Source organism: Sciurus carolinensis, chromosome 3 (assembly GCF_902686445.1).
Source record: "Sciurus carolinensis chromosome 3, mSciCar1.2, whole genome shotgun sequence".
Taxonomy (NCBI): domain Eukaryota; kingdom Metazoa; phylum Chordata; class Mammalia; order Rodentia; family Sciuridae; genus Sciurus; species Sciurus carolinensis.
The window spans coordinates 150,498,772-150,518,118 of record NC_062215.1 but is presented as its reverse complement, the minus strand read 5'-3'; the positions used below and the strand labels follow the sequence as shown (position 1 = coordinate 150,518,118).

General features: G+C 39.3%; 1 protein-coding gene across 6 annotated transcripts in view; it reads left to right on the top strand.

Moving 5' to 3' along the window:
• Nucleotides 1-18,361, top strand: part of Raph1 (Ras association (RalGDS/AF-6) and pleckstrin homology domains 1) — a 94,960-nt gene extending 76,599 nt beyond the window's left edge. For 4 of the 6 annotated variants that reach the window (XM_047543088.1, XM_047543087.1, XM_047543086.1 and 1 more), the window contains 5 exons: nt 570-680; nt 2,846-2,944; nt 5,015-5,135; nt 7,864-8,006; nt 10,662-18,361. In XM_047543088.1, coding sequence (XP_047399044.1) covers nt 570-680; nt 2,846-2,944; nt 5,015-5,135; nt 7,864-8,006; nt 10,662-12,695 — 2,508 coding nt within the window. In that variant the 3' untranslated portion in view covers nt 12,696-18,361. The other 2 variants (XM_047543089.1, XM_047543090.1) reach the window with 2 other exon arrangements.
• Nucleotides 18,362-19,347: the final 986 nt, after the last annotated feature.

Genomic DNA, 19,347 nt, shown 5'->3' with positions numbered 1-19,347 from the left:
GGGGGGATAGTTCTTTGGAATTAAAGCAATTTCAATCTTAAGTATGGGTTTTTGCTATTGGTACCTTTGATGTAGCTTTCGTCTTCTGTGCTTATTGGGGTTCAGGACTGTTTTAAGCACTTTACAGTATCATCTAGTCTTAAACCAATCTCATCACCATTAATTGTCACCCCTATTTAACTGATGAAAAACCCCCAGTTCAGAATTAGTGTATTCGATATATGCATTATAGGCACTGAACTACTTGGTATTTTCTTGTTCTTTCTGGAAAGCTCTCTTGTATTCTATTGATTGTAGTATACCATGCTTTGTTTAAATTATCTTTAAAATGCCAACATTTCTAAACAACTCAATGTTCATTATGAATTGCAAGACAATAGCAAAATGGACTGCCTTTTTGGTTACATTGCAGATCAAAGAACCATTTATAGGGAATCTCATTGTCTTCTACAAGTCAGCTGTAATTTCTACTTAATGTCTTAATTCTCAACTAAAAATTGTTACCAGATGTAATATTTGCTTGTGCCCACATTCTTGTCAATTTGATCTTTTGGGTGTTTTTATCTTAGGTCTCTCGGGATCTGGTGTGCTTTCTCCAGCTGGATCATGTCAATGTTTATTATGGCCAGGACTATCGGAACAAATACAAAGCACCTACAGACTATTGCCTGGTGCTTAAGGTAAGTATGTTCTCTTTTTAGGAATTTTAATTGATGTCAGACAAGAGTTTACTGGGCATTTTAGAATAGTTTGTATCTCTATTAAGTAAACTATTTTTGCTCTGCTCTGTAGGTTTAACACATTGCTTTACACATAGATTAAGGGACATTGTAGAATAATTTGGATCTCTATCAAGTATACTGTTTTTGCTTTATTCTTATAGGTTTAAAAAGGAATGGTAGTACCCCATTTTTGTACAATGAATCAAAATGTGTCTAAAAATAAACTATTTTAATAAAAAAAATTAAAAAAAAAAAAAAGGAATGTAAGGCTGAGGATATGACTCAGTGGTAGAGTACTTGTCTGGCATGTACTAGTCCTTGGGTTTGATCCCCTGCACTGCAAATTAAAAAAGGAATGGGGAAGGGTGGTAAGGAAAAAAAGCATGTTATGCTATAGCTGATCCTTAACCACTTAGCCCTTATTATATTATTGGAAATAGGAGTAAACTAATTATAAACTTTGAGCTGTAATACATAAAATATAAATTATAGACCCTCTCATTAAATACTGAACTTTATTTATTTTTTTTTTAGACATTTTAGCCAAATGTGGAACCCATTTTGTTTTAGTTTTCCTGTACTTACTCGGAAGAACATCCAGAGGGCACTGTGCCCAAGTGCAAAATCTACTGGCTGTCTAGTCTAGAAATAATTTTTGGTTTTTTGCCCCGCAAACTAAAGCCATAATAGCCTGTGCTGTCCCACTGTTTGGGGGAGTTTTTTATTCCTTTAATTGAGCTTTTGAGCTTCTCTAGTGTGCGCCCTTTCTTTTCCTTTCTATTTTCCTCTCATTTTCTCTCTTACCCTGCAGGGAGACACTCTGTTTGCTTAATAAGTTCCTTTATGTGATTTCCCGTGTCCGGCATGGTTCCGTGGGATTTCCCTTATATCTGATTGTATCTGTAATTTTGAGACGAACAGACATTTTTAGTCTTTTTCATGGGCTTATTATTTAAAACTTTGATATAGTCTTCAACAAAGTTGGTTGGGTAATAAATGCTAATGATAGGAACTGAGTTCTACAAGGCACAAACAGAATAGGGTAAGTGGATTTTACATTGATTTCTCACACGATAGATCAGATTGATTAATCTTTAACAATGCAGATATATAAGTTGTATTGGTAGCCATCTATTCATATAGCATGAGAACATATTCAAATTGCTTATTTTATCATAGGCTTCCATATCAAATAAATATGTTTGGAGAGTTTTGGAAAACCTAAATGCTTTTAAACTTCTTTCTGATAATTGACCATAAATTTAAATTTTTTCTAGGCAACAGATAGCCCTTTTTTTCCCCCCAGAATGTCTGAAAAAAGCAGTAGTAATCATAAGTCATTACATCCACACCCAGTGTGATTTAGGGCTTTTCTTCCCAAGGAAGGTAGTGGTTTAGGCCCAGTGTAGTCAAAATAGCTAATGTCAGTTTCTGACATGTGCATGCTATAGCCAAGGTCACATTGGTGGTCAGGTCATTCATGTCTCCCATCCAAGCCTCAACTGCCAAGTACAGAGGGTTTTGGAAACTTTGATGATGCCACTGAGAAGCTGCTTATTCTGCTGGAGAGTGCATAATACATTCCTGCAGTCTGGTAGAGGGAGGGGCCTACAAAGCAGTGCTCATTTATCTCCACACAGCCTCAGGTATGGCCAGGTGCTGTGCTGTGTGCTTGTGTATTAGGCCCACATATTCACCTCCAGAGGAACACTGGAAGCCTTATTAAAGGTCTCTCCTTTGGATTCTTCTGAAGCCATGATTTCAGTGTGTTCAAAGTGAAATCAAACATTCTCTTCCCATTTCATAGTCTTAAGATCAAGAATTCTATTGACTTAACTACTTGATGGTTAACCTTGATGGACTTGGTTTCTTTGAAATGTAGAAAGAATATTTGGAAGTTTCCCATGATGTGAAGGGTTACTTTAACTTGGACATCTTGATCTAAAATTTCACATAAGTTTTAACTTATAACAATACATATGGGCTATCTTATATGTTCCTATGGCCACATGAGATACATATCCTCCTGGCCTGTAACTTCTCAGGATAGGTTTAAGCTTTGCTGGTTTATTTTCCCTCAGTTCTGTAAGAGACTTAGTTGTATTTTGTGTTCAATCTTGTAGCACCCACAGATCCAGAAGAAATCTCAGTATATCAAATACCTTTGTTGTGATGATGTGAGGACTCTGCATCAGTGGGTCAATGGGATCCGTATTGCAAAGGTATATTTCCTGTCAGTTTCATGATGGAATAAGGAGGTTTCATGAAATGGTTTTGATTGTCATGACAGTTATTCTGATTGTTTCATATCCATGATTTTGCCAGAGTCTAGTTTCCTCAGGTCTAAAGTTTGGTGCTTTAAGTGTTACCCTGTTACTTGGTTATTGGGATGAACTTATAGCAGTTGACATTCATGGAATAATACTGCTGACGGTAAAAGCTTAGGTAGCATCAAAGTGTTTGTTTTGGCTTTGGAGAATACATTATATGATTCTTAACCTAAGCACAAAAAATTAAGTAATGATCATTTACCATCCAGATAGTGGAGCACTGTCCTGAATAGTGCTAAGGATCTGATCAAGAATTGATCAAGGTCAAGAACTTGGGGTGACATTCATGTTAAAAGAAACTGGGAATAAGAGGAACTTAACATCATAAAATCAACAGGCATAAAGCCAGCTTCATAGTGAATGGGGAAAAATTGAAAGCATTTCCTTTAAAATCAAGAATAAGAAAGGATGTCCATTCTCACCTCCTATTCAGTAGTACCAGAAATTTTAGCCAGAGCAAGTGGGTAAGAAAAGGAAATAAAAGGAGTAAGAATAGGAAAGCAAGAATCCAATTATCACTGTTTGTAAATGATATGCTCCTATACTTGGAAGATCAAAGTAGCAGGTTACAAAATCAACATGAACCAATAATGAATCTGCTGAAAAGAAATCAGGAAAACAGTCCCATTCACAGTAACCTTAAAAAAGATAAAATACCTAGGAATAAATCTAACCAACCAGGCGAAATAACTGTATATGCTAGAGACTATTGAAGAAATAAATTGAAAAAGAAGAAGATGGAAAGGTCTCCCATATTCTTGGATAGACAGAATTAATATTGTTTGAATGGTCATTTTACCAAAAGCAATATACAGATTCAATGCAATCCCCATCAAAATACCACTGAGAGAGAATCTTTGCTGGCTACTCTTCTGACATAGGATTAATATCAAGAATATATAAAAAACTTAATACTCAGAAACCAAATAATCCAATTAATAAATGGGCAGATGAACTAAACAGACAATCTTAGAAGAAATACAAATGACCAACAAATAAACATGAAAACATGTTCATCTTTAGCAGTTGAGGAAATGCACATCAAAACTACACTGAGATTTCTCCTCACTTTAGTCAGAATGGCAGCCTTCAAGAATAAAAGCAATATTAAATGCTGGCTGAAGAGGATGTGGATTATAAATTGGTGGGATTATAAATAAGTAAAACCACTATGCAAATCAGTATGGAGGTTCCTCAAAAAACAGGGAATGGAACCACCATATGACTCAGGTATACCACTCCTTGGTATTTATCCTGAAGAACTGAAGCAATACATGCATCCCCAGGTTTATAGCAGCACAATTCACAATAGCCAAACTATGGAACCAGCCTAGATGTCACAGATGAATAGATAGAGAAAGTGTGGAATTTTAACCAGCCATAAAGAAAAATGAAATTATATCATTTGCAGGGAAAACAGATGGATCTTAAGAACATATGTTAGTGAAATAATCCAAACTCAGAAAGTCAGAGGTCATGTGTTTTCTCTCTTATGTGGAGTCTAGAGAGGAATAAGGAAAAGAAAATGGAAGGGAGATCAGTGGAGCAGAGGAAAGGGGTCTGGGACAGACAGGAGTGGAGAGAAAAGGGAAATACTGGGGAATGATACTTGCCAAATTATATTGTTATATTGTGTGCATACATGTGTACATTAACAATGAATCTCACTATTATGTACAGTTATAATGCACCAATAAAAGATGTGGAGGAAAATTATTTGGGGTGAAAAAATATTTACACCTGTAGTAAACATGACCCACATCCACTGTTGACATTTTGCTCGCCTTCTACAAATGAAGAAAATTAAGAATAGGTTATTACTTGCTAGTATTAAAAGACTATGGAGTGTTTTATATATTAATACAAACTGAATCAATAAACAAAAAGTGTCCCCCTTTCCTTCATACTGTTATGCCTTGCCTCATGAAGTTCAGATGTCATTATTTACTGTCTTCCTTTTAGTACGGGAAGCAGCTCTATGTGAACTATCAAGAAGCCTTGAAGAGGACGGAATCAGCTTATGATTGGACTTCCTTATCCAGCTCCAGCATTAAATCAGGATCCAGTTCTTCTAGCATCCCAGGTAGTTCAGAATGCCTGAAGGCACTATTTTTACTATAATATGAAGTCTTCATGTAGATACTGATAGTAGACCTGGTAACTTGAGCTTGATTTTTAAAAACCAGAGCCATACCTAATTTCCAAATTATGATCAATAGAGGCCTTTTAAAGAAAATTGTTAGAGAGGGCAATATCATAGGCTAGTTCACAAATGTATTTGAAATGGACAATCTAAATAGACTTCTAAAGCTTGGGGCTTTATTACTTATGTTTATGAAGTTTATTCAAAAGTTACATGCTGCTGAAATGAATGGAATAAAGTTACTTTGTGGAGTCTCTACTCAGAATCCATGAGAAAGTTCTCCTCCTACACATTTTCTTCCATTTCTATGGAATGGAAACACCTGGATTACAGTTAAGGAAGCTATTTATAGTTCTGGATTATAGTTAAGGAAGCTATTTAAGTCATCATACTTACCAAAGCTTTCATAGGACATTAGTGATACTCAGAGGGGGCTTTCAGACTCCCATAGCCTTTAAACAAATATGCTTGTTCACATCTTAAGATAATGCTACTTGCCTTTCAGATGTCCCCAGAGTGATATACATATTCCCTAAAAGCAGACTTTTTCATTGTTCATTGATTTTTAAATTGAATGACTTGATTTCACCTTTAAATAACTAAAAACAAATTAAGAATGTGTCTATGCACAGGTTGGTGTGTATATATATGTATGTACGTACATATTCTAGTTCTGGCCACTGAGAGAACCTAGAAGCAGTGGAGACCCCAGTAAGAGAGACCAGACCTTGTTTTCGAATACCATTCACTGAAGAAAAATGGAGCCAGGGCTCTTGGGCAAATGACCAATCCTAGGGTTACATCAGAACATCAGAGAATATGCAAGGTGAACCTAGAGTACCTTATAATGTCAGAGAATAAAAAGTACTCAAAAAACATGATGGGAGTACATCAAAGAAACACACGAACCAACCTGAAACTCCAGTGGTCACAGATGAAACAATTGAGCAGTACAATATAAAATGTAGTATAGAATTATAACCCAAATTATAAAAGAAATGTCCATGAGTTCATACTAATTATAAATAATTTATTGAATAAATAAATAAACAGGGAAGAAGAGGCAGACCTCCCATACAGGGATGATAAATGAGGCTAGAGAAGTATAACTTTTTATCATATTACTTGTATTTTCACCTTATGGGTAGCATCCATTTTATTTTTCCCTTTTTATTGGTAGATAGCATATTAACTTCATCCAAAGGAGTTTGGGTTTAGGATTTCTTGTGGCTATTAATTTTCACTACTTCGGCTAAAGTTTTAATCAGCTTTTTCACTGCTATGACTGAAAGGACTGACCAGAAAAACTGTAGAAAGGAAAGGTTTATTTGAGAACTCACTGTCTCCGAGGTCTTAGTCCATAGCAGGCCGGCTCCATTCCTCAGGGCTGGAGGTAAGGCTGCACATCGTGGTGGAAGAGTGTGGCAGAGGGAAACAGCTCGCATTGTTATCAGGAAGCCAAAAGAGAGAGCCAAAAGAGAGACTCCACTCGCCAGATACAAATGTATATCCAAAGTCACGCCCCAATTCCCACCTCCTCCAGCCACACCCTTCCACTCAGTTAATTCCTATTAGGGATTAATAAATTGATTAGGTTAAGGCTATAACCTAATCATTTCTCCTCCCAACCTTCTTGCATTGTCTCATACGTGATCTTTTGGCAGGGGGTGGGTGGACACATCACATCTAAACCACAACAGCTCACTTGGCCAAACTTCTTAATACTGCATTCTAATACTATCCTCCCATCCCAGAATGATTGTGTGGGATCAGTATTTGTTATTGTTGTTGTTTGTTTTGGTATTAGGGATTGAATCCTGAGGCATTTTACCACTAAGTCACATCTCCAGCCCTTTTAAATTTTTATTTTGAAACAGGATCTTGCTGAATTGCTTAGGGCCTTGCCCAGTTGCTGAGGCTGACCTTGAACTTGCAACCCTTCTGCCTCAGCCTCCTGAGTCACTGGGATTTTATTCGGTGTGTGCCACCATGCCAGCATGGGATTAATTTTAATACTTGAGTCTCCACTAGATGCCAGGCATCAAGTAAGGTGCATCCACGTGGTTATCTTACCTGACCTTTACCTTTACAACCTGGAGTCCAAGGAAATAGCCTTGCTGGTTATTCAGCCAAGATATCAATAAGAGACACACTGTTTCTGCAGCCATTCCCACTAGGCTGTTCCTCACTCCTGGACCTGGAGGCCAGGCCGAGTATTGATGCTTCTCTTTGGAACCAATACCTCTAGTTTGTTCATTGCTAGCAAAAAGGAAGTGATCATCAAATATAGGTCTGAATTCATAGGTTATAACTCCACAGGCCTGAAAATGATGTAGTGAAGATTATGAGTGAAAAAAAAAATGACTCCTTTTTTTTTTCACTTGTTTGGGAGTTGATTACATACAAGACAGATTGCCAGGATACCAGTCATGTTATATCACTCTTTTATCCCTCTCTCACGGTGAACTACTTAAAAAGCATTGAGATTTCCTGTTAACCCTAAGATAAGGAAAATTTTCTAATGGAAAAATAACATATTTATAATAAAAGAGATGAGTGAAATTCTTGTTCTACTTATCATTTGACTTTGGGTAAAAGATCTAAATGTAGATATTCATACTTCAGAATACTGACTGGTTTAATTTTACTTCTTAACTATTTGAAACAGAGTCTCAGTCAAACCACTCTAATCAGTCTGATAGTGGAGTGTCTGACACCCAGCCAGCTGGACACATTCGTTCCCAGAGCATAGTGAGCTCCATCTTCTCCGAAGCTTGGAAACGAGGCACTCAGTTGGAAGAATCCAGCAAGGTAACACATGAGTTTTAATTTATATAGAAAAGTCTGTGGTATACCATCGGCTTGAATTGTACTTTTTTATTCCTTTATTAGGAATCTTATTTCACACTATTTCAGTATTTTTCTTAGATATCCAGTCTTCATGGGAAAACATTTCAAAAAAAACTATTGATTTTACTTTTCCTTGGAAATGGGCTCTAACAACATAAGATCCTAAAATAAGAAGAAAAAAAAAAAAAAAGGCAGTTTAATTCCTTTATTAATGACTCAAAATTATAAGATAAAGCAATTTCCTCCTTTCCACTTTTAACCAATTAAATGGAGCAACACCATGTAGTACCAGTGCCCTATGTATAAGAGTAGATGCTTATAGTTATTTCTTTACTCATTATTAATTTTATCCACTTTTTTATCCTTCCTTTTCTTTTATGGCCTTTGGCATTTCTCCAGGCATTGATGCATTTTCTCAAATTGTGCTTCATGTGGGAGACTAAATTCAAATCAATAAGTCTCCCTTTAAAATTTTGGATTCCTGAACTTTGCATACTAGATCTTTCAGTAACACTAAAGAATGAGTATAATTATTGCAAGTCTATAATATTTATAAAAATAGGGAGGTTCTTGAGCTCAGTTGAAAGTCACTGTAGTCCTCCATCAAGTGGCCTCTGTAGTTCTGTAGACAAGGACATGTGGCTGGAGTTGTACTTTCAGCATGAGAATACGCTCCATTGTTGAAGGACACGGCTCCCCTGCCTGGACTGTGATCATTTTTATTTTTTTATTGTTTGTTTGGGTCCAAGTCACTTACATAGTACATTCACAAAGAAGAATAAAAGGGACATTTAAATTTTTTCTTTATTAAACAAATTTGTTCCTTAATTTGTGTATGTTTTTCAACGTGGTGGTAAAGCAGTTTACTCAGAAATGCATATTTGAGAATTGGTTCTTATGACCTAAATTCTCAAAACACTTGACAGTTTAACTCCTTTATCAGAGATTCAAACTTTTAAGAAATAATTCTCTCCCCTTTCCCCCTTTAATCAGTTTGGATAGAGCTAATACTCTAAACAGATACTAGGAAGCTGGTTTACATAATTCAGATGTCAGCAGAAAAATCCCTTGTTTTACCCAATAATTAATGCTAAGATCTACGTGCATTTTAAGTTGTAACTACCTAATGTTTGGTTTATGGCCAAGGAAAACAAAGGTCAAAGTGCTCTGTAATTACAAAGCAAAGTCGGTCACCGCACAGAGCTTCAGAGAGAGTTGGCCTTGCTGTGCAGCAGTGTCAGTTGTTTTGAGTCTTGATGCTTCTGTGTTTCTTCTCCTGTTACCTCAGTCTCAGGTGCCACATGAGAAGGCCAGCACAGCTAAGGTCGCGACCCCTGAAGCAGTCAAGACAGGGTCAAGTTAAGGTCAGGGGCTGTTCTCTGGAAGCACATTAACCTGGGTGTCTCCTATAACCAAATCTTACAAACTAATGCTTTCATTTTGATGTGTAATTTTTAAAGACACATGTGAGTGTCCTGATTGGCATTAGAACTCAGCCCTATAATGAGCCTTCTAGTTCACTAACCTAACCCATTCTCGATGCCAGTTAGATGTCATTTATAATTGAAAACAAAGGATTTATCCCTTTTCCTCAGTTTGTTCAAAGAGCCTAAAAGATGTACCCAAAGTTATCACACCAAGGGCCCTTTCCTCTTTTCAAAAAGTACCTGAACCACAGTCATGTGTGATTAGCTCCATGAAGTAACTGACCCATTTCAGTTCAGCTCCATGAAGTAACTTGGCATTTCAGCAGTGCCAAGAGCCACCCAGATAGCCTGGTTGATAGGTTATCAGTAATTTGTAGCTCCTGTTTCTTGATTCATCTCTTTTACTCTAGCCTTCCCAAGTTCCCTCTCATTTTCTTCTTTTTCTTTGTGATATTTTTATGATCTTTTGCTGTAATGTTTACAAAGCATTTCTTTATGTATTTTCCAGTAAAACAAATGTAAAGAATGCCCCCTTTTACCTGCATTGCTGGACTTCTGTGCGTGTTGGATGCAAAGTGTCTCTCACACACACCGAGTGTGTGTCGAGCTCATTCCTTCCTGTGTGACTGTGCACGCCTGCTGAGCACTCTCATATTCTCACGTGTGAGCTTACTAGCATCAGAAAGCCACCCTCATGCCTCTGGAGGCCCTCCATCAGCACTCCCGAGCCCAGGCATCTGCTTGATGTGGGTGCAGGCATGGACTGAAAGGTGAATTTGAGCCATCACACCCCCTTGCCAGGGTCTGGGAGGAGCCAGTGCAGAGAGGCCTCCCAGACAGTTCCCACTGAGGGCAGGGGTGTGTGGAAGTCACACAGCGAAGGTCCTAAATCACACATGCTATCACCTGCCAAATGGCTTTTGCAACAGGAAATCTTTCCTAGACTGCTAAGCAGTTAGCTCTTTGAAGAATACTGCTGGGGAAAACAAATTCTCTGTGTCCTTCTTGCCAGGGAGTCAGATTTTAGCCTTCCTGACATTGTCCATCTTTATAATCACCAACTGCTGCATCCTTTTCATGCATGTCCCAGATTCCTTGCTTTTTAGTTTTACACAATCAAAGCTTACCTCTGTAACTGTTGTGTTTGTTGTTTTTCTCTCTCCCACCTCCCTTTTTATACTCCTTTTAGGCCAGAATGGAATCTGTGAATCGGCCCTACACTTCACTTATGCCCCCTTTATCCCCACAAACCAAGATAGTCACTCCCTACACTGCCTCACAGCCTTCACCTCCTCTGCCTCCACCCCCTCCTCCCCCTCCTCCCCCACCACCTCCCCCTCCCCCCCCACCTCCCCCACTCCCTAGTCAGTCCGCCCCATCTGCAGGCTCAGCTGCCACCATGTTTGTCAAGTACAGCACAATCACCAGGCTGCAGAACGCAGCTCAGCATTCAGGGCCCCTATTTAAGCCCCCACCACCCCCAGCGATGCAGTCCCTGTCTTTGGCCTCACAGTCAGTCAAGCCTCAGATCCTGGTGCCCCCAAGTGGGGTTGTTCCACCACCCCCACCCCCTCCTCCACCCCCGACCCCTGGTTCAGCTATGGCCCAGCTAAAGCCAGCACCGTGCGCCCCATCCCTTCCACAGTTCAGCCCCCCTCCTCCTCCACTGAAGATTCACCAAGTTCAGCATGTTTCTCAGGCAGCTCCTCCCACACCCCCACCAGCTCCTCCCATCCCTGCAGTCCTCCCTCCCCAAGCCCCCCCTAAGCCCACTGTGACCATCCCCCCACCAACCAGCACCAAGACTGTGCCCCCGGTTGTGGCACAAGCTGCACCGCCCACCCCCGCTCCTCCAATGCCCCCAGCAAAAAAGCCGGTAGTGTTCCCCATTTCTCACATTCCGCCCTCTGCGCCTGCGCCTGCTCCCGTTCAGGCTCCAGCTCCCGCTCCCCCGCCCACACTGCCCAAGCAGCAGAGCTTCGGTGCAAAGCCCGCTCCGCCCCCACTGTCTCCCATGCCCTCCCTGGTGAAGCAGATGGCCAGCCAGTTCCCACCCCCTCCGACCCCTCCCCCTGTGGAAGCTCAGCCCTCAAAGCCCATCCCAGCAAACCTCACTCCACAGTCCCCTCCTGCCGTGAAAGCAAAGCCCAAGTGGCAGCCCAGTTCCATCCCTGTTCCTTCTCCCGATTTTCCTCCTCCCCCTCCTGAAAGCAGCCTGGTGTTTCCTCCACCACCACCGCCACCACCACCGCCACCACCTCCTCCACCAGTCCCTACCCCAGCCCCACCATCAGTGCCACCCACAGCTTCTACCCCTGACAAAGGTGGATCTCCAGGCAAAAAGCCCAGTAAGATGTCCAGTCCTGGGGGAAAGAAACCACCCCCTACCCCACAGCGCAACTCCAGCATTAAGTCCAGCAGTTGTGCAGAGCACCCCGAGCCTAAGAGACCCTCGGTAGACAGTCTAGTCAGCAAGTTTGCACCACCAACAGAAACAGGGTCTCCCATCAAGGAGACCCCACTCCCTCCTGCAGCACCCCCCAAACCTGGAAAACTACATCTTTCTGGAGTCGGCCTTCCTGGTGTTCTCCAACAAGGGTGTGTGTCAGCAAAACCCTCTGTTCTGAGTGGGCGTGCAAAGGACTCCGTGGTGGAATTTCCTTCTCCTCCATCTGATTCTGATTTTCCACCCCCTCCACCTGAAATTGAGCTTCCTCTACCCCCCATCGAGATTCCAGCAGTATTCTCGGGAAACACCTCTCCAAAAGTGGCAGTTGTTAATCCTCAACCACAGCCATGGTCTAAAACATCAGTGAAGAAGGCACCCCCACCCACACGACCCAAACGGAATGACAGCACCCGCCTCACTCAAGCAGAGATCTCTGAGCAGCCAGTAATGGCCACAGTTGCACCACAAGTGCCCACCTCGCCCAAATCCAGCCTTAGTGTCCAGCCTGGATTCCTGGCCGACCTCAACAGGACACTGCAACGGAAATCCATCACTCGGCATGGCTCGCTGTCGTCCTCTCGCGTGTCCAGAGCAGAACCCACAGCCACTATGGATGATATGGCATTGCCCCCACCACCCCCTGAACTGCTCTCTGATCAACAGAAGGCTAATTATGGAGGCAGTCATATCTCAGGCTATGCAACATTGCGCAGAGGTCCCCCTCCTGCACCCCCTAAAAGAGACCAGAACACTAAGCTCTCGAGAGACTGGTAGCCACCACAGGACTTTGTATACTCCATGCTATCTGTAATCAGTTCTACAATCAGCTCACCTGATCCTCTGTGAATTCAGGTGTTCAGAGCCTCCTGGTGTGATGATGATGTTATTCAGGTAGTGTTCAGTTGTATGTATGTGTACATACATGTTCAGCTGTGTGTACGTGTATACACATGCTATGCAGAAGTTGTGTGTGTGTGTGTGTGTGTGTGTACATGCATAGAGAAAAAGAGCCAAGAATGGTTCTATTTATACCTTTCCTCTTCCACTCTGCAAATGAAGTTCATGTATTTGGATGGAAGAGGCATGGAAGGAGATAGTGTTCTGTCTCTTATGATTTCTTTTGTCTATCATGTGGATTGGACCAAAACTTCTAATTGCTTATTTAGAAGGTATTTTATCAGTGTCTGTCCATGTGCAGCCTACTTGTGCATGTTGTGTATTATATAATTAAGGAATAGATGTATAATGTGCTCTTTCTCAGTTGAGAAAACAACCAGAATGTGTGATATTATCTACAGGGCTTCTGTCTTTGTTTTTTTTTTTCCCCAATGGATGTTAGAACTGCTTGACTGATACTTCACTATTACACATTAAGGGGCACTTTAAATCAGGAAAAATCTTTTAGCTTCATAGAACAGGTAATAGTGCAGGAGGAGGAAACTTTTCACAGATATTGTCTTTGTGGTTGTGCATTGAAAGTAAATCCATGGCGTGACCAAATCATTCTAGTTGTAGGACTCCTGCAGTAATTCCACCCACACCTAGGCCATGTTCTCTCACAGGTAAGCTCTTTGCCTAAAATACATGGATACTTTTTAATGCTACAGTGCTGGGTGGTTTCTTTGAGTAGTTTTACAAAGCTTCATCAACTTGACTTCATGATACTTGCTTTGATTTATTGTGAAAATGTCCAACACGATATCTCTGTAATGCACTTTCCCAGTATGTCTTTGGGTCACCAGTTACCTTAAGTGTGTGCTTTAGATAGATGTCGATATCTGTAGCTCAGTGGTATATGAAATATACACATCCTGTGCCCAATATGGTGCATTACAAAAAAAGTCATCTTCTGAAATACCCATCTTTTGTATGTATTGCTCTCTGGAAGGTGAGGTGAGAAAAGAACAAAACTGGGACCTCTACAAGTGTTCTGTGTGGGTTATAATATGTAATACAGAGAATCCTCTAGATATGGGGCTGTCACAGAGGGAAAGAAAATGAGGTTTTTGATCATTGGCATCCATAGCTGGTTGTGCCTGGCTGTAGAGACTGTTCAGTTACCAGGTGTTCTGATGGAGTAGTGCAGTAGTCCAAGTACAGTAAGTGACATTACATATCATGCATGTGCAGTTCAGTATAACACAATCATTGCTCTAATGATTCACTATCCTCCTATATGCTTCACACTGTCCTCCTTCATACTTTCTGTACATTTTTCTTTGATACATGAGAGAAATATGTACTCTCATCAGTTTATGATGACAAATTGTTAGGAATAAAATGCAGTCTTAGACCTGCTCTTAAACAGAATAAAAACTGGCCATCCCAGCAATTACAAATGAATACATCTTGTAATGAAAGTCTATGCCTGTTGGAAGAATTACCAGTTAAATTACAGAAATCTTTTGGCACCTCCCCACAAGGAGAAAGTGATGCCGATGAAGTGGGGCAAAGAATGTGAGAATAAAATTACACTGTGAGTGCAAGGTATCACTGTAACCCACTCTCCCAGAAAGCACTGCATCATAATAGAATAGCTGCCTCCCCTCCATTGCCACATCTCCAGGATATTGTACAATATAGTCACGTGGTTATGGAGCAATAAGAATACATACCATTGTGCATTTCTTAGTCTTCTTTAAAAGATCTTTTTTGATCTTTCAAATTATAAGTTTCATGTGCTTGACATACTTATGAAGTGACCTTCATCTGCATTGTTAATTTAAGCATGCACAGTTCGGGTTACCATTGAGTACTGATTGCCAAGCTCCACTGTGACTCCGTTGAAGTAACTTCCCAGTCTTCTACTGCTGCTTTATGTTCTAAGGATCACCCATATGTGCAGGGTAATGAGCTATTAAGACTGAATCCAGTTACCTATCCGTCCTAAGGATTTTGTTTTGAGCTTTTTGTTTTTGTGGGATTTTAAGGAAGGTAGATGGACAACTTCAACTTTCATTGAGGGGAGAAAATAATGTACCTCCAATCTTCTTTCACCTATGATCTGAGCCCTAAAACAACTTTTGTTTTTTCATTGTGTGATTTCTTATTTATATCCTGATGATAGCCATCCTGGAACCACTGCTCCTGGTTTATTTTCTTGGACGAGCAGACATCACTGAGCCCTGGTGATGGCAAGAAGTGATCACGGCCAGAGCAGCAACCATGCCATTTCTATCCCTAGTCCGCTGGCTGGCTGACTACTGGCTTTTCCTGTACACGTCTCCAAAGATGGAAACTGCTATTAATTAAAAACAAATGAAAAACCTTTTACATGTTATACAGCTGAATCAAAAGAATCCAAAAGTGACACTTTTTCTAGTGTTTTCCTCCCTGTTGGGTTTTCTTTAACTTGGGTTTTTGTTGGGATGATGTTGGGGACTGGGAACCGTGTAGGTTTTAATCCCGAGACTACTTATTTTTGTAAAACACCTACTGCCAGATGACACTAGGACTGTGCCTTCTTCCACTGCCTTCTGCTCTGCAGCTCCAGCCCCACATGGCTTTTTCAAGCCAATGAAGGAGATGGATGGCTGGCTGTCCTGTACTGAGTGCAGACACAGGCGAGTTCACCCTGCTGCTGGGGGAGGTGCACACAGGTGCCTATTAGAGCCAGTGATTTCCTTAATTGGGACACCCTTAATTTTTACAGTAGATGATTTCAGAATTGGATCACTCTATGCTTAAAAATTTTGGCACCAACTCTGAAGGACAAGAGAACCTTGTCTCAGTTGATAAAACAACTTACATCAGGTTCATGGGTGGAAATATGTTAGACTATTCTGTATTGAATTTTATCAGCTTGGCTTTTACTACTCAAAAACCTAGATTTTTTTTCCCCTTCTTAACTGCTGTAATTCTCATACAGAGAAATTACTAATTTTTTAGATAGCCACTTAACTGTAACAGCAAACCAGACTTTTAAAATTTGAGACTTGTTAAATGCCTGCATCTTAAGTTATGGAAACTACTTTCATCAGAAAATTTCAAGTCAATAATGAAAACATGATGGTGTTTTACAGTCCTCTCAACTCAAGGTGCTCCTGCCCACGAACGGCCTGTCTTACAAAGGGCCGTGCACTGTCTTGGGTCTCTTCTCTGTACATGTTTACCATGAGAAACAACGCTAAGGAAGTCAAAATTGAGAGGTATAATTCCAGTAAGGTGACAGTTCTGAAACCAAGAATAGAAACTGCATATCCAATTGAAGTTTCAAAAAGCTGCTCTTCTAGAATACTGCTGCTAATAAGCTGTTTCAAGAATATAAGGTTATAAAATTAGCCTGTAAAATGTTTGAGTTAATGGTATGGATTGGTTTGATTTTGGTTATCCAACAGAACCCTTTGTCACCTCTGCTCCTCAACCAAAAACAAGTTTTATGTTAAAAAACAGGAGGTAATTTTTTAACAAGAAACCCATTTCTGTTTTTTATATGTTACCAAATGTTTTCATATGCTCTCAGAACTAACATTTTAACTGGTGTAAAAAATTTTATTTAAATTTAGGCCAACTGAATCTGTATACCCCTGTGATTATCGATGTGATAACTCACTTTCAGTAAAATGGCTATACACCTCATGAGAAAAATTCTTTAAAAATAAAAAAGTCCCTGTAGATGGCAAATACAGCTTTACACCATTTTATAAAGCATGGTATCCCTAACCTGAGGAATATGTGACCTCACAAAGTTGACATTTGATCCAAAGAGAAACTGCAAGTAGAACAGAATTAAATATACCACTATTTTAAGATGTTACTTTTAAACTCCAAAAGAACATTTTTACACCTTTACCATTCTAACACTCAAAAAATAAAAAGTGCTCAGTTGTAATTGTCCTTAAAAAGATCTATATGTAAAAGAAATCTGAAATCTAGTTGAATAAACTTGCTCAATTAGAAATAGGCAAATACTTCATAAATACTTGAAGGGGAAAAATAATGGGTTTGCTCTTGGCTTATTTGAATAAATCATTTAGAAAACTATTTGCTATAATTAATCCCCAGTGCCTTGAACTCTTTTGGAGGAACAGCATTTAAAAATAAAAAATAAAAATAAAAAATAAAAAAACCCAGCAAGCAAACTTTGAGGTGCTAATGAAAGGGAAAGAAGGTAATCCTACTTCTGGCAAAAATGGAAAAAGTGATAGTTTCACAAGAGATGGCTTCATCTACCTAAACGAGGTCTGGCTGCTTTCTACCAAAGATGTTTGAAGAAATGAGTTAGGATGATGATGAATATTACATAATTAAAAGATGGCCAAATTCAGAAGTGTGTTGGTCACAGGTAGATATTAACACCAAGTGCACATGATTGTTAGAGCCTCAACCTCTTCTTAGGCAGTAAAATATGTCTGCAGTACTTGGGGGAGGGCTCTACATTTTGGAAACTGTCCATTGCTTGTTAAATTTATTATAACCTAATACCAAAAACTGCTGTTTTTCATGATTCCCCATCTCCATTTTTTTATTTGTAAATAATCCCTTTTAGAAAATAAGCATTAACTGGAATGTTTCAAATGATTCTGCTTAATTTTGTTATCAGCCACTAGTGAATAATTCTTATAGAGATGTATGTTTAAGGTAAAATAAGTTTGTGCTAAGTGTTATAAAAACATTGTTGACTGTTCTAAAGGCAAATTGCACATTATATTTAACTGGGATTGCTCCCTCCCCTCCATTTCTTTAAAGAGAATCAAGGCTTACACTGACTTTAGGCAGTGTGAGCTTTGCCATAGATACATTGTAGAAATATCTTTTTTAAAGCATGAAAAAAATGACAAAAGGAACATTTTAAATACTGGTTAGAGGACATTCAGAGGACACTATGTACAGCTCGGTAAAGATGAAGTTAACAAAGATGCTTCTTTTAGCTTTGTTGAGATTTTCTTCTGCATAAATGTATGCTCTCATTTCATTATGTGCCTTGCTCCCTGATTGTGCAAAACTATATATATATAATATATATATATATATAAAAAATATATATAAGAGGTATATTCAGTACTACTGACGATGTTTTGTTCTACTGGATTAAGTTATTTTCCAAATTATTCTTGCCAGTTATTGTCAGTAAACTATGGTAATGGTTTAGGACAGTAGTCATCCAGTCAGCGTGAATCTGTTCTTCTAGTTACATGTTTTCATTATGTCAGCTTACCCAGTCCTTAATAAAAAAGTATGTAAGTATATATAAAAGAGATCCCATGTAAACACGGGGACTTTGAGTGTTTGTGGATCGGCACCATTAAGAATCTGGTTTTGGTCAAGGAACCCCCAAAATAAGCTGTCTATTAAGAACAAATTAATTAAGTGTGAAGGTGAATACGTTTGATGTGTTTAATTTAATAATTTATATCAATATACTGAGGGAGCTTTGGCTATTAAATACATTAGTAATTAAGACCTAAGTTTTTTCTTTAAATAAAGTACAACTAGGTATAAACTATTACAGAAAGGGATTTTTTTGTTGTTTCAAAACTTTGGAATCACAGTTATGTGTTGGACTGCCACACTGAGGTATATATAAATGTATACTCATATTTACATGTCACTTTATCATTTATCAACTTAGGACCAAAAAAAAATGAAAACCTCCCCCTTGGTTCACCATCTGTCAGTCATACTGGTTGTGGAAACTCCTTCTGCCTTTGGTTTTGTGGAAGAAGAAGCATTCAATGTACATGGAACACAGGGGTGACAAGACAATGGAATAAACACCATTCCCCGCCCCCCAAGATTCATAGTATTTTAACCAAAAGTTAATTCCAGGGTAACCCAGAGGAGTCAAGTAATGGGATAATTAACAAAAGATCAGATACTGAACATCTTTGGGGACAAGACAGTTCACATACAGAAAATGTCCCCCTACTCAAGAGAAATTTACTAAAAATCCTTTGAAATGTAAATGCACTGGCTGGGTATTCCAGTTCTTCACATTATCCCACATCACTTAATGACATTCAAAATATAAAGGACTGAAAGGGAAGATGGCCTTTAAAGGCAGGAAAAACTCAAGCATTCTTGGGTATCTTGGAAACAAATTTTGTGACTATTGATTCTCAAATATATCACTAGAAAATTCTTTAGATCAATATGATTATCTGGGATCTTGGCCAACAAAGGCTTACTACTTAGTAAATTGTTTGCCTATTATATCACACCTCTGACCAATTTGTAATTTTAGTCAACCCTCATTCCTGTGTTTGAAAAAATTTTACATTAACACAATTTAGATGTATTTTGGGGAAAAACAGTTCATAACTCAAGCGGCTGTCTTGAAAAAATACTTCAGAAAGCTCAAACTTGTATAAGGTTCAGTATTTTAAATACCTGATGTCTAAGACTGGTAATAAAAAGTAGCTCCTTGGCTCAGAACAACAGCAAGGTCAGGAATTCTCCTCAATACTTAGATACCACCTTAGAAAGA